General features: G+C 44.9%; 1 protein-coding gene across 7 annotated transcripts in view; it reads right to left on the bottom strand.

Annotated features, from left to right (window-relative positions):
- Positions 1-15,799, bottom strand: part of pde10a (phosphodiesterase 10A) — a 628,597-nt gene that overhangs the window by 181,848 nt on the left and 430,950 nt on the right. For all 7 annotated transcript variants that reach the window (XM_038808728.1, XM_038808759.1, XM_038808768.1 and 4 more), the window contains 3 exons: positions 5,629-5,763; positions 1,198-1,353; positions 492-542 (listed from right to left, as the gene is read on the bottom strand). In XM_038808728.1, the coding sequence (XP_038664656.1) occupies positions 492-542; positions 1,198-1,353; positions 5,629-5,763 (342 nt within the window). The remainder of the gene's footprint in view (positions 1-491; positions 543-1,197; positions 1,354-5,628; positions 5,764-15,799) is intronic.

Genomic DNA, 15,799 nt, shown 5'->3' with positions numbered 1-15,799 from the left:
GGTCCAATTCCATCCTGCCCGTTACCTCAGAATGAAAATATGATGGGCAGGGCCTCCTTAATGGAGATAGTTTGCGTAGTCGGGAACTTTCCTGGCTCATGCTGCCTAACTCCTTTACAAGATCTTTTCTTTGGTTGTTCTTCCTCTTGATCTCTATTAGCTATCCCTGGTACATTCCTGTGTATTTCTTTGTAACTTTGTTTTGTGACTCCGTTAATTCTCCTCTTTCTCCGTTATTACTCTTTCTTTGTTACTGTCTCCTTTTCTCTTTCCATTTTCTTCAGTGATCTGCTACCATACCTTTCTCTTTAGTTAACTCTCACATCTGGAAAACTGATAGCTGTGGGGAAACATGGGAAGTGGCCACGGATGGCACAATAGAGAAAGGTGCAGGACAGTGCATAGTCACAGAAGGTGAAAAAGAACCAAGCTGCCACCACATGCATATGCCAGGAGATCGGAAACAAAATCAGAAAATATTAGAATCCTACCTGAACTTGATGAATCGCCACTAATGCCCACGCTAAATTTGCAGTGGCAATCTGGAACAAAGAATGAAAAATAAGGGTTTAAAATATGATCCGAATAAACTAGGATAATTTTTCCAATACCATCTCCAAATCTTGCCCCTCTTGCTCTAAAGGCACCAACTTTGGTTTTGGTTTGGCTCAATGAGCAAGGCAGCCTTCTATTCCCACAGAAACTGGCTAATTGGACATTTGCCATTTGTGGACCTTGACCATGAATACCAGAAAGTTATTTGATCATAGGGAACACGCCAAAGCCTAATCCTGATTTCACCCTTTGTGCACATACACTATTTTCTTTGGATGTTGAGCAGGAGCAGAAATCCAGGTTGATTTTTTCCAGTCTTGCTGATATAAACTAACACAGGATAAACCTGGTACACATGGCTCATTCACATACTGACCCACTCAGCCATTGGTAGAACTTCCACTCTGTATTACTTGAACCTTTATCTCACAAACATGGCCATCTCGTTTACATGCGTTATCAGCTGTTTACGGGAAGTATAATAAATCATTAAAGTTTGGAATCATGCTGGTTTTCTGGATTAGCCATGCTTACATATTTTAAGACTGTTGAATGCCATGGAAATATTTGTTAAAAGCTTAAATCTTTGCCTTATGTTCAAGTCTCAAGAGGTAATGAGACTTCTGCTCAGTAGAAACCCACCTGCTGCTGTTCACTGTCGAAGGGATTTCTGCCGCGTTGTCGGTGCAACTCCAAAACACCTATCAAGTCATTATTGGTGGTAACTATTGGTAAACAGAGGACAGATTGAATAGGAGGCGTTGAGTCCACCAACGTTCCTTTGGGGAATCGATTATCCTAAAAGGAAGAAAATGAGAACATGAGAGTGCAATGGATACAACCCGAGAAGGTGGCATTGACTATTTTTCTCTAACACAAGAATGTCACTGCTGTTTCTTTGCAATCTGCCAAATAAACAAGTGAATGAAAATGAAATGAAATGAAAATCGCTTATTGTCACGAGTAGGCTTCAAATGAAGTTACTGTGAAAAGCCCCTAGTCGCCACATTCCGGCGCCTGTTCGGGGAGGCTGTTACGGGAATTGAACCGTGCTGCTGGCTTGCCTTGGTCTGCTTTCAAAGCCAGCGATTAGCCCTGTGAGCTAAACAGAATGTGTGATCCTTTAGTAATATTCAGAATGGCAATTAAAACAGGCTGCTATTCATGCATTTCCCGCACATGCAACACTTTTAATAATCTTTCAAGCTTTAAGCAGTGAATTCTTATTAAGCTTATGCTTCAAAAAAAAGCAAAGGTTTTGTCCAGATATTTTATTTTATATTATTCCAGTACATTGGCTGTTTCCTGAAATTAGTTACAAACACCTCAAATTTAACAAACATTGCATTTTGTGTTTTATATATGGCACAGAAATAAAACAATAAAAGCTTACTGCACTTCATTCTTAATTTTATTTTATATTTTATTTAATTATTATTAATTATTATATTTTAAAAATAATTTCCCCCCCCAAATTATGTAGTCCTATATTACAAAAGTAAGTTGCACAGGAAACAGTGCTAAAACTAAGGTTCAAAGGGTTAGAAGTTGACTAACAACACAAAACAGTGGCTGGTTAATGGATGTTTCTGGGGCTGGATGGATTTAGCCAGTTGTACTTTCCAGGTCAGGGTTAGACCCTTGGGCTTAATGGTTAAAGGGCTCAGTATCACAATTGTAAGATGACACTAAAAAGAGGGTGCTTAGCTAATTGTGAAGGATCTTAACTCGCTTCAGTAGGTCATTGAGAGCAGGACCAGGGAGATAAATCACAGGCCCTACTGCTCCCCTTGTTTCCAAGCTCCTTATTACCACAACCCACCTCCTGCCCTACCCACTTTAACCATTCCTCTCACATCCTTTGGGTGCTAGAATTGGGAACCATTGTCACTGTGGGGCCAAACTGTTTTATATAGGTTTAGCATAATTTACTGTTTTTTGTATTCAAAGTTCAAGTTTCAGTATTAATGGGCAGCACGGTAGCATAAGTGGCTGGCACTGTGGCTTCGCAGTGCCAGGGTCCCAGGTTCAATTCGCCGCTAGGTCATTGTCTGTGTGGAGTCTGCACGTTCTCCCCGTGTCTGCGTGGGTTTCCTCCGGGTGCTCCAGTTTCCTCCCACAGTCCAAAGACGTGCAGGTTAGGTGGATTGGCCATGATAAATTGCCCTTAGTGTCCAAATAGATTAAGAGGGGTTATTGGGTTACGGGGATAGTGTGGAAGTGAGGGCTTAAGTGGGTCGGTGCAGACTCGCTGGGCTGAATGGCCTCCTTCTGCACTGTATGCTCTATGTTCTATGATACAATCTACAACCATTGCTTTGTCAGAAAATCACACAGAACCTAATCATCCATATTGTGGAACCAACAACACTTATTTGAACCTGGCCCCATGCAATAGCTGAACAGCAACATCCAAAAGACTTGAACCTCACAAGCACTGCAAACATCAATTCCATGTTCAAATGAGAATATCCTTAACTAACAGCTGGCACATGACTCCTGGTTTCATTTCCAAGTTTAAACATGGCAAAATCAATGAGCATCAACCAATTCACCTACAATAAGGTGCCATTTCTAGCCACACAAGCATGCTTTGTTAAGAGAAACAATATACTTTGACTGGGATATTTTGCTGACGTTCACATCGAGTGGGTTTGACGACGGGAGGGGAAGGTATCAGCAGAAGGCAAAAGTCGCATTTTATGTCAACGTGACAGCATGCCGTGATCGTCCCCTGTTTCCATCATTTCTTGCTGTTTAACGTCGAGAACCTCATTATAATAATTATAAGGAATTCAAGGAACTTGGATGTTGACATGGGGGACACCGGGGGGTTGATTTGGGGAGACCAGGAGGTTAGAGGTTAACTCGGGTGAGTCAGAAGGCTAACTCAGTAGAGACAGGGTGAAGTTGACTCGGGGGAGACCGGGGGTGGGTATTAAAAATATTAAAAGACTTTGCTTCCATTATCTTTTCAGGAGGAGTTCCAAAGACTCATCACATTCTGAGTGAAAATATTTCACCTCATCTCTGTTTCAAATGGACAACCCTTATTTTTAAACAGTGACCCCCTAGTTCTAAATCCTCTGTCAAAAAGAAACATTCTCTCCCCATCCACCCTGTCAAGACCCATCAGTGCTTCAATCAAGTCACCTCTAACTCTTCTAGACTCCAGCAGATACATGCTCAGCCTATCCAACCTTTTCTCAGAAGACAACCACTCTTTCAGATATTAGTCTGGTAAACCTTCTCTGAACTGCTTCCATCACATTTACATCCTTCCTTAAGGTGACTAGTACTGTACACAGTACTCCAAATGTGGTTTCACCAGTGCTCCGCATATCTGAAGCACAACCTCCCTACTTTGGTATTCAATTCCCTCACAATAAATGATAACATTCTATTAGCTTTCCTAATTATTTGCTGTATCTGCAGACTTTCGTGATTCATGCACTAGGACATCCAGATCCCTCTGCACCTCAGAGCTTTTATAATTTACATAATAAGCTTAATTTTTATTCATCTTGTCAAAATGGACAATTTCACATTTTCCCACATCATACTCTATGTGCAAGATCTTTGCCCACTCAGTTAACCTATCTAAATCTTTTTGTCGCTTCCTTATGTCCTCATCACAACTTACTTCCCGACCTATTTTTGTGTCAGCAGCAAATTTGGCAATCATCCCTTCTTAGTTGAATTTCATGGGGAAAATAAAGAATGGGAAGAAAATGTAAGTTTATCCTTATGCTTCAACTTCTCACTTTCCCAATCTTACACACTGTCCCCTTCTATAGTTAAAGCATCATCTAGTCAACAGTTTCTTATGTGTCATGATCGCTCCTCCAACTAATAATTATCAATGTGCAAGTCCAGGGATTGTGAGAGTGCTGGAAGGCTGTCAAATTAAGCAGGGTATAGAAAACCTTGCTGGACTTGTGGTCAGAGCTTTGTGGAGTGCCTTATAAAATGGTGGGCACAACCCTGATGTGGAAATCTTACCCAATTTCCAACAGATCCAATTTTTCCAACACGGAGATGGGGGCAGAGTGTGAATCACACAGGAGTGAAACTCAAACTCAGTAGGATCATTTGAACTTATAAATTGGAACAAATTCCATTTTGAACCCGCAGTGTGGGATTTACAGATTAATAGGATCGATTTTAATGCTCTTGAGGAGATGATAAGGTATGTTTCAGTGTCATGATTTGAGGTTTTTTAAATTCCCCGGTCTTTAAATATGGAAAAAAAACAGTGAGCTTAAAACCCCCCACTGTTGGACTGCGTTATTGACAGGCGTAGGTAACCTGGTGTAAGTTTTTTAAAAATCCGTCTGGTCATTCAGTTTCAATAGTGTTTTTTGGTTGCTATATCCCCAAGAGCTATTATTATATAATTACAAATGCTTGGCTGATTTTCAAAAGCTAGAATTATCTCAGCAGGGGGTTCTGAGGTTACAGTTTAACTGACAGTTTAAAAAGGCTCAGGTCTAAGTACTACATGGTACATTTATCCAATGTGCATTTGAAAGCCTGAAGAAACAGTAAATTTAACTAACTCTGCCCAGGCAAGAAGATTATTGAATACATGTTGATAAATTTGACAAAAGGAAATAAATGGGATGTGCCAGTGTCTTACACAAGAAACAAATGGTAAATGTTATGTTACATCCAGGTATTTCCCTTTTTGAAATAATTAAAACTAAGATTTGAATGAAAATCATTTTATAATACAAATAATAATAAAATTCTTAGAAGTAGTTTGTATTTTCCAGTTGCAATGACATATATAACATGGTTGTCACAGGGCATACACCTTCCTTGTCAGCTGAAGACCTTAATCATCACACTTGTCTGAGGAACTGTTCCACAGTGGCTCAGCAGGGTGAGGGGCCCAAATTCACAGAGTGCAGATCTTCCTCCATGAGATAGTAGTAGAAGAATAAATTAATGTGTTCCCCTGAAGATTCCTTTCCCTTTAGCAGTACATTTTTTTTCTAATACCACAAAATGCAAATGAACATCAATGTAAAGCATAAAATGGAACTGCTATCTTGTCACTTTCATTCTTACCTCAACAAGATCTTGCACTACCAGCGTTTTCTTAAACTTAGCTACATATGATGCTATAGCAACGCCATATGGTGCAGCAGAAACTGGCCTCTGTCTTTGATCCTTAAATCCCAGTGGTGTAAACAAGCACAATGACTGGTGGAAAAAACAGAACAAATCAGACCCTACCGATTATACCCGTTTAATCAAGCAATAATGCACTAATGGCATGCTCAAATCATCAAATCATTGCAGTTTTCACCACCAGTGTTTTATTGTGAAGCGAGTGTTTATTTTTAACCATAAAGTCAAAGGAACATGCCATGGCAATTTTGAGTGCCAAGATTTTGTTAAATATATTCACATTTCATTGTAGTACAATAATAATAGTAATCTTTATTGTCACAAGTAGGCTTACATTAACACTGCAATGAAGTTACTGTGAAAAGCCCCTAGTCGCCACATTCCGGCGCCAGAGGGAGAATTCAGAATGTCCAATTCACCTAACATCTTTCGGAACTTGTGGGTGGAAACCGGAGCACCCGGAGGAAACCCACGCAGACACAGGGAGAACGTGCAGACTCCACACAGACAGTGACCCAGCAGGGAATCGAACCTGGGATCCTGGTTTTGGGGGGGGGGGGGGGGGACGGACGGACGGACGATGACAGTTGGCCTTGGCTTTACTTTTTAAAATTCATTTAAAAAATGGATGTGAGTGTCACTGGGTAGGCCAGCATTCATTGTCCATCCCTAGTTGCCCTTCCGAAGGGGAGTTGCTCTCTTGAACTGCTGCTGTCCTTGAGGTGTCGGTACCCTCACAGTGCTGTTAGGGAGGGAGTTCCAGGATGTTGACCCAGTGACAGTGAAGGAACAGCGATGTATTTACAAGTCAGGGTGGTGAGAGACTTGGAGGGGAATCTCCAGATGGTGGAGTTCCCAGGTATCTGCTGCTCTTGTCCTTCTAGATGGAAGTGGTCATGGGTTGGGAAGGTGTTGTCTAAGGAGCCTTGGTGAGTTACTGCAATGCACCTTGTAGATGATACACATGACTGCCATTGTTCATCGGTGGTAGAGGGTTTGAATGTTTGTGGAAGGGGGAACAATCAAGCGGGCTGCTTTGTCCTGGATGGTGTTGAGCTTGTTGAGTGTTGTTGGAGCTGCACTCATCCAGGCAGGTGGAAAGTATTCCATTACACGCCTGACTTGTGCTTTGTATTTGGTGGACAGGCTTTGGAGGGTCAGGAGGTGAGTTACTCGAGGTAGGATTCCTAGCCTTTGACCTGCCCTGGTAGCCACAGAATTAATGTGGCTAGTCCAGTTCAGTTTCTGATCAATGGTAACCCACAGGAGTTGATTGTGGGGGATTCAGCGATGGTAATGCCATTGAATGTCAAGGGGCGGTGGTTAGATCTTCTCTTGTAGGAGATTGTCATTGCCTGACACTTGTGTGGTGCAAATGTAACTTGCCACTTGTCAGCCCAAGCCTGGATATTGACCAGGTGTTGCTGTATTTGAACATGGACTGCTTCATCATCTGAGAAGTCGCGAATAGTGCTGAACATTGTGCACTCATCTGCGAACATCCCCACTTCTGACCTTATGATGGAGGAAGGTTATTGATGAAGCTGCTGAAGATCGTTGGGCTGAGGACACTAGGCTCAATGTCCTGAAGAGGTGGTCATTGATAGCAAGTCCCATAGCCCAGATGTCAGTCTTAAGAACCTCTCCAGCATCCAGAAAAAAATATTAAAATTTATTGATTTTCTTAATGCATAACAAATGAGCATAATGGATTAACATTAATTTTATTTTCAATTTTAGTTCCTCATTAACTTTACATCTATACCCCCTCCGGGGAGAGAACACAAGAGGTGATCGTCTCCCTGGACGCAGAAAAGGCCTTCGACAGAGTCGAATGGAAATACCTCATAGAGGTACTGGAGCGGTTCGGGCTTGGAACAGGGTTCACCGCTTGGGTAAAGCTCCTATACAACGCTCCCATGGCGAGTGTACGGACCAACAATACCAACTCCCAATACTTCCAGCTGCACAGGGGCACCAGACAAGGATGCCCACTGTCCCCGCTGCTGTTCGCACTAGCAATCGAACCGCTAGCAATCGCGCTCAGGGCAGCAAAAAATTGGAGGGGGATCCGAAGGGGAGGTAGAGAGCACAGAGTCTCACTCTATGCGGATGATCTGCTCCTCTATATCTCGGACCCACAAAGCAGCATGGACGGAATCATAGCGCTCCTGAAAGAGTTTGGAGCCTTCTCGGGCTACAAACTCAACATGAGCAAAAGTGAGATCTTCCCAGTACACCCGCAAGGGGGGGGGGGGGGGGGGGGGGGGGGGGGGGGGGGGCAGCACTAAAGGGGCTGCCGTTCAAACAAGCCCGAAATAAATTCCGCTACCTGGGGATCCAAATAGCCCATGACTGGAAAGGGATCCACAAATGGAACCTCACCAGCCTGACGGAGGAAGTTAAAAAGGACCTGCAAAGATGGAACACACTCCCGCTCTCCCTCGCGGGGAGAGTCCAGACGATCAAAATGAACGTGCTGCCCAGGTTCCTTTTCCTGTTTAGATCCATTCCGATCTACATCCCCAAGGCCTTTTTCAAAGCGCTGGACAAACATATCATGGCGTTCGTATGGGGGGGTAAAAATGCTAGGATCCCAAAGAAGGTCATACAAAAAACAAAATCCAGGGGGGGGCTAGCCCTCCCGAATCTACAATTCTACCACTGGGCGGCAACAGCCGAGCGAGTAAGGGGATGGATCCAGGAGCCAGAAGCCGAGTGGGTGCGTGCGGAGGAGGCCTCCTGCATGGGAACCTCCCTCCGGGCCCTCGCCACGGCAGCACTCCCATCCCCACCCAAAAAACACTCCACCAGCCCAGTGGTGACAGCCACCCTCCAATCCTGGAACCAACTGCGGCAGCAATTTGGCCTGTACAAAATGTCGGACAAGGCTCCCATCTGCAACAACCATAGGTTCAAACCAGCACTGACCGACGCCACCTTCAAAAGGTGGAGGCAGGACGGGGGGACACTGACAGTCAGGGACCTATACACGGACAACAGGATCGCAACACTGGACGAACTGACAGAGAAATTTCAGCTAGCTGGGGGGAACGAGCTACGGTACCTGCAGCTCAAAAACTTCCTACGAAAGGAAACAAGGACGTACCCACAACCGCCACGACAGACACTATTGGAAGACCTACTGGACGCAAGTATCCTAGAGAAAGGGAACTGTAGTGACATGTATGACCGACTGGTAGATAGGGACGACACCGTACTGGACGCAACAAGAAGGAAATGGGAGGACGACCTGGGGATGGAGATAGGGTGGGGACTCTGGAGCGAAGCACTGCATAGGGTCAACTCCACCTCCACGTGCGCAAGGCTCAGCCTGACGCAACTAAAAGTGGTACATAGAGCCCACTTAACGAGAAACCGTATGAGTAGGTTCTTCCCGGAGGTGGAGGACAAATGTGAGCGGTGCCAGAGAGGCCCGGCCAACCACGCCCACATGTTCTGGTCTTGCCCCAGACTTGTGGAGTACTGGACAGCCTTCTTCGAGGCTATGTCCAAAGTGGTGGGGGTGAGGGTGGAACCATGCCCGATAGTGGCGGTCTTCGGGGTTTCAGACCAGCCAGATCTATTCCTGGGGAGGAGGGCGGACACCCTTGCCTTTGCCTCCCTGATTGCCCGCTGTAGAATCCTGTTTGGCTGGCGGTCAGCAGCACCACCCAGAGCTGCAGACTGGCTGTCCGACCTCTCGGAATCTCTCCAAATGGAGAAAATCAAATTCGCCATCCGAGGGTCGGACGACGGCTTCCACAGAACGTGGGAGCCATTCATGCAACTGTTCCGGGACCTGTTTGTGGCCAACGTACATGAGGAAGAATAGTCGGGTGGCCAAGAACCAGGGGAAAATGGACGGGAATCGGGGGAAGGTAGCCGGGGGGAGGGGGGGATACGGGCTCGGTATGGGGGTTTGATGGCAAGCCAAGGCCCAAAACCAAACTATAAATAAATGCCTATAAACATGTGCCTCGGCCATATTGGGGAATGTAAAATATGTATGCTGGCTAAAGGGGGCGGCCACAATTATTGTTATGAAGATGCTTACCTGTAAATATTCATGTTAAATTTTTGTGTTTTCCTTTTTTTCCTTTTTTTTTCTCTCTCTCTAATAACTTGTAATTTGTCATATATAAAATATGAAAACTCAATAAAAAAACATTTATAAAAAAAAACTTTACATCTATAACATCTGCATTTCTGTTGTAAACCTTATTAGCATGCCTCTCTATCAACTCAAAGTATACTGAGGGAGAGCTACAGACTAAGGCCAGTAAGATTAAGAGGAAGAGTAGGCAGGGAGGGGTTGGTCAACGCAGCGGGGTTGGTGGGTTGAAGTGCATTAGTTTCAATACGATGAGTATGTCAGGTAAAACAGATGAACTTAGAGCTTGGATTAGTACATGGAATTATGATGTTGTTGCTATTACAGAACCTTGTTTGAAAGAGGGACAGGATTGGCAACTAAACATTCCAGGATTTAGATGCTTCAGGGGCAGATGCAAAAGGGATGGGGGAGTTACATTATTGGTTAAGGAGACTATAACAGCTGTGCTGAGGGAGGACACCTTGGAGGGTTCAGGCAGCGAGGCAATCTGGGTAGAGCTCAGGAATAGGAAAGGTGCTGTCACAATGTTGGGGGTTAACTACAGACCTCCTAATAGCCCGCGGGAGACAGAGGAGCAGATATGCAGACAGGTCTTGGAAAGATGCATAAACAATAGGGTTGTTGTGGTGGGTGATTTTAACTTTCCCTATATTGACTGGGACACACTTACTGCGAGAGGCCTGGATGAGAGTTGAATTTGTCCAGGGGGGTTTCTTGAAAAAATATGTAAATAGCACAACTTGGGAAGGGGCCATATTATACCTGGTGCTGGGAAATGAGCCCGGCCAGGTGATCGAAGTTTCAGGAGGAGATTATTTCGGGAACAGCGATCATAATTCTGTAAGTTTTAAGCTGTTTCTGGAAAAGGACAAGAGTGGTCCTCAGGTGAAGGTGTTAGACTGGGGGAAGGCTAGTTACAACAGCATAAAGTAGGATCCAGAGAGTGTTGACTGGGCGAGGCTGTTTGAAGGAAAATCAACATCCGGCATGTGGGAGGCTTTCAAATGTCAGTTGATTAGAATTCAGGACAGGCATGTACCTGTGAGGACGAGAGATAAGGGTGGCAAGTATGCGAACCCTGGATAACGAGGGATATTATGAACCTTGTCAAAAAGAAAAAGGAAGCATTCGTAAGGTCTAACAAGGCTTAGGACAGATGAGGCCCTTTAAGAATATAAAGCAAGTAGGAAGGAACTTATGGTAGGAGTTAGGAAGACTAAAAGGGGTCATGAAATGTCGTTGGCAAACATGATTAAAGAAAATTCTACGGTGTTTTATACATTGTAAAGAGCAAGCGGGTAGCCAGAGAAGGAGTTGGTCCATTCAAGGATATTGGAGGGAATCTTTGTATGGAACCAGAGGAAATGGGAGAGATACTAAATGAATACTTTGCCTCAGTATTCACCAAAGAGAAGGATTTAGTGGATGAGGAGTATAGGTCTGAGTAATGTTGATATTAATAAAGAGGTGTTGGGCATCTTAAAAAACATTAAAGTAGATAAATTCCCAGGGCCTGATGGGATCTACCCCAGAATACTGAGGGAGGCGAGGGAGGAAATTGCTGGGGCCTTGACAGTTATCTTTGTATCCTCAATGGCTATGGGTGAAGTCCCAGAGGACTGGAGAAAAGCCAATGTTGTTCCATTGTTTAAGAAGGGCAGCAAGGATAATCCAGGAAATTATAGGCTGGTGAGCCTTACGTCAGTAATAGGGAAATTATTGGAAAAGATTCTTCGAGATAGAGGGCAAGATTCTCCGCAGCCACGCGCCAAAAACGCATTTGGCACGGGGGTGGAGAATCAACTTTTGCACCGAAATCGGGCCCGCGATTCTCCAGGAACCGAGCACCGCCGCGGTTGGGGAGGGAAACTTTCTGGTAAGGGGCAGTGGGGAGGAGCAGTGGCTAGCACTGCTGTCTCTCGGCATCGAGGATCCAGGTTTGATCCTGGCCCCGGGTCACTGTGTGGAGTTTGCACATTCTCCCCGCGCATTCGTGGGTCTCATCCTCACAATCCAAAGATGTACAGGGTAGGTGGATTGGCCACGGTAAATTGCCCCTTAATTAGAAAAATTAAAAAATAAATAGGGCAGCACAGTGGCACAGTGGTTAGCGTTGCTGTCTCACGGCGCTGAGGTCCCAGGTTCGATCCCCACTCTGGGTCATTGTCCATGTGGAGTTTGTATTTTTCCCCGTCTTTGAGTGGGTTTCGCCCCCACAACCCAAAAAATTGGAAAAAATAAATTGGGTACTCTAAATTTATAAAAAATAAATAAATAAATTCAACCATAACAACTACATCATCCAAATGTATTGGAGAACATTCACTAACACAATTGGGCAGAAAGCTGGCACAGCAGTTATCGCTGCTGCCTCACAGCTCCAGGGATCCGGGTTCAATTCCGACCTCGGGTGACTGTCTGTGTGGAGTTTGCACTTTCTCCCTGTGTCTGCGTGGGTTTCCTCCGGATGCTGCGATTTCCTCCCATGGTCTAAAGATGTGCAGGTTAGGTGGATTAGCCGTGCTAAATTGCCCCTTAATGTCCAAAAGGTTAGGTGGGGTTACTGGGTTAGGATGGAGGTGTGGGCTTAAGTAGGGTGTTCTTTCCAAGGGCTGGTGCAGACACGATGGGCTGAATAGCCTCCTTCTGCACTGTAAATTCTATGATTCTATGATCTTCATGACGTACGTAGATGATTTTTTGTGGGGTGGTAGTAGTGAAGTTGAAAATACTGTTATAAACGGGCTGAGAATGGAAATCAAGATTGGAAGTCAGGCCAAGTAAATTGGGTTAGAAATTGGGCAGAGTGGTTGACATGTCACTCCACAGGTCTTACTTGGAGAATATTAGCCCCATAGCAATTACTCGTGTTAGGGCCTCACTAGAGGATGCGGCGGCTTCTGAAATGGAAAAAGAGGATCTCCGAAGTTTAATTAGGCAGCTGAATTGGTTAACTAGAGAAACAAGACCGGACGCCAATTATGGTGTGTTTGAACTAAGCACTAAAATGAACAATCCCAAAGTTGAAGAAATTGATTGAGCAAACAAAACATTGGCAAAATTAAAATGGGAGAATTGTGTTTTGAAATTCCCATCTTTAGGTGATATTAGACAACTGAAACTGATTGTTTATCTTCACGCATCTTATACTAATCTCTGTGTTGCCTTTTCGAGTGCGGGAGGATTTATAATTTTTCCCCTTTGGCATGGGAAACTAAAAAGAAACAAAGAGTGGTTAAAAAGTACATTGGCAACAGAGACATTTTTCTCAATGGAGGCAGTAGGGTCCTGACTGAAATTTTGAATGGAATAGGGCATTCAGGAACAGTGGGCTGGATTCTCGGTTATCGGGACTATGTCCCCACGCTGGTGTCAAAACTGTGGTGTTTCACGCCAGAAAACTGGCGTGAAAGGGCCACAAATTCCTAGCCCTGCAGGGGCCCAGTGTAGATCTAACAGCTTTTGCTGCAGATAGGGGCCCCCGCACTTCTGGGTTGGAGGCCGCGCATGTTCACGGTGGCGGCCTTCAGTGGCCGCGTTGTGCTCCACGGCGGACTTGGACCGCGGAGCTGGACCCAAAAAATAAACCCCCTGATTGCTGTGCACCCGACCCTGTCCGCCTGCACAAACATTTCCCGGCCGCCTATAATGATCCCCCCACCCTCCGATCGGCCCGCCCCAGACCAGGGAGTGCGAACTGAGTCCGCAACCGCCACGCGAGTATCCCGACCGGCTGGACCACATTAGATCCACGCCATCGGGACTTCGGCCGGTTGGGGGCGGAGAATGGCGGAACGGCCTCTGGCAATGGCCCCAAGTAGGTCCTAGGCAGCGCGGCGTGCTACCCGAATATGCCGCATTTTGAGGCCCGCAGAATCGGGGAACCGGCGCCAGTCCTGATTCCTTGCGGGAAAATGGATTCTCTGCTCCCGCACTGGCCGCGATTCCGGCGGCGGGGTGCGCAGAATCCAGCCCAGTACCTATAGAGTGTCACACAGACGATAAGTCCTTTGAGAGAATGTCCATTCGATGAAAAAAGTCAGTGAAAAGAGATTACAGATTGACATAGCGAGCCTAAAACAAACACTAGAGATCAGGGAGATTGACCAGATCAATTGGGTTGACAGCAGTTACCAATTATCTGACTGACTGATGCATAAAGGAGCTATCTTATTGGCTTATTAGAAATGATTAAAGAGGGGTGTTTTTTCCTATAAGGAAGAGAATGTGAGGTTGGATTAAAAAAGCGTTTTAAGGAGGAATTGGGTGCATTTATTGTGGAAAAGAAAATATATACATTGTGTTATGGTAATTTACGTCAAACTTAAAGAATAATTTTCTTTCTTTCGGGGGGAATCTGTTGGGAAAGAGTTAATGTTCCTCAGTGCTTAATGGAGTTTTAATTGTTTAATAGAGCACACTTATTGTTTGATGGACTGCACACATATAAACAGGTGGTACTGTGGAGTTGGAGGAGAGGTGATTGTCGAACACAATAAAATTGGAGTTGAACAAGTCGAGACTTACTTTCTAATTCTTATGTCAGAGATACTATCGGGACCTAACAACCGTTATCCTTTACTCACCCGAGGTGTCGACACCCCTAACATATTGAAGGTCTCTTCTACAGGTGCAGGAGCCCCTCTGTCTCCGCAGCTTTGTGAGGTGTTAGTTTCGCTGTCAGAGGGGCTGTTGCCCACACCAACAGTTCCCGGAGAAGAGCCCACCAATGCTGCAGCCAGCCACTCCACTCTTTGCACACACGGCACAGGCTTGGAGGGCCAAAGGGCCTGTTCCTGTGCTGTACTTTTCTTTGTTCTTTGTTTGTTCTTTGTTCATTGTCTCACCAGCAAATTATTATTATTAAATTATTCATCCTCGCTGATATTTAAGGCTTCAAGCTTAACGTTATGTGCTAAACTCACCTTACTAGAACACATCAGGTCATTGACACTTTTTTGGCACTGCAGCCATGTACAAGGAACGGGTCCAATAGCTGCTGGCCACACCTGTAACCTCCATCCACGGCTGCTTAATCACCGGCCGCCTCCTGCCATTCTGGGGTAACAAGACATTCCTCCACTTCCTTGCAACCTGGAGAAGTACATCCAGCGAGGAATTGCTGTGCCCTGGGACTACCCTTGATTAAGCTTCGACCATTTCCTCCACTTGCACTGCTGCAATGGGTTTTTCGCTAGTTCTGTCAGGCTGGAGCATGACACTGTACTGCTGTCTGGCTTTTAAATATGGTGCCAGTGACTGACTTTTCAGTTGAATCACAAAACATTAGCATGCAGGTAAAACAAATGATTTGGAAGGCAAATGGAATGTTGTCGTTTGTAGCAAAAGGAATGGAATATAAAAGTAGAGATATTTGCCACAGTCACATAAGGCATTGGTGAGATCACATCATGAGAACTGGATACAGTTTTGGCCACCTTCTTTTAAAAAGGGCATAATTGCATAAGTTCAGAGAAGGTTCACTCGACTGATTTATGGGATGAGGGGGTTAAGGAAAGGTTGGACAGTTTGGTCCCGTATCCATTGGAGTTTATAAGAATGAGAGGTGATCTTATTGAAATATATACGACCCTGAGAGAGCTTGACAGACTAGATTCTAAGAGGGTGTTTCTCCTTTTGAAAGACTCCCATTTAAGACAAAGGAGAACGTTTTTCTTTCAGAGGGTCGTGAATCTGTGGAAGTCAATCCCCAAGGAGCAGGAGAAGCAATGTCACTGAATATTTTAAGGCACATGTAGGGAGAGTCCTGACTAACAAGAGTCAAGGGACACAGGAGATGGGCAGAAAAGTGGCTTTGCTGCCACAATCAGATCATCCATGATCCTACTGAATGGCGAGGCAGGCTTGAAAGGGGTCGAATGGCCTACTCTTGCTCAGAATTTACATGTTCTTATGTTTGTATGTAGTTTCCAGCAGCCTGGGCTTTTTCGTTTTTGTAATAATAATCTTATCTTTTCTTGGACAGGGAAT

Source organism: Scyliorhinus canicula, chromosome 1 (genome assembly GCF_902713615.1).
Source record: "Scyliorhinus canicula chromosome 1, sScyCan1.1, whole genome shotgun sequence".
Lineage (NCBI taxonomy): Eukaryota > Metazoa > Chordata > Chondrichthyes > Carcharhiniformes > Scyliorhinidae > Scyliorhinus > Scyliorhinus canicula.
Note: the sequence above shows the minus strand (reverse complement) of the source record. Positions and strands in the feature narration are given on the sequence as shown.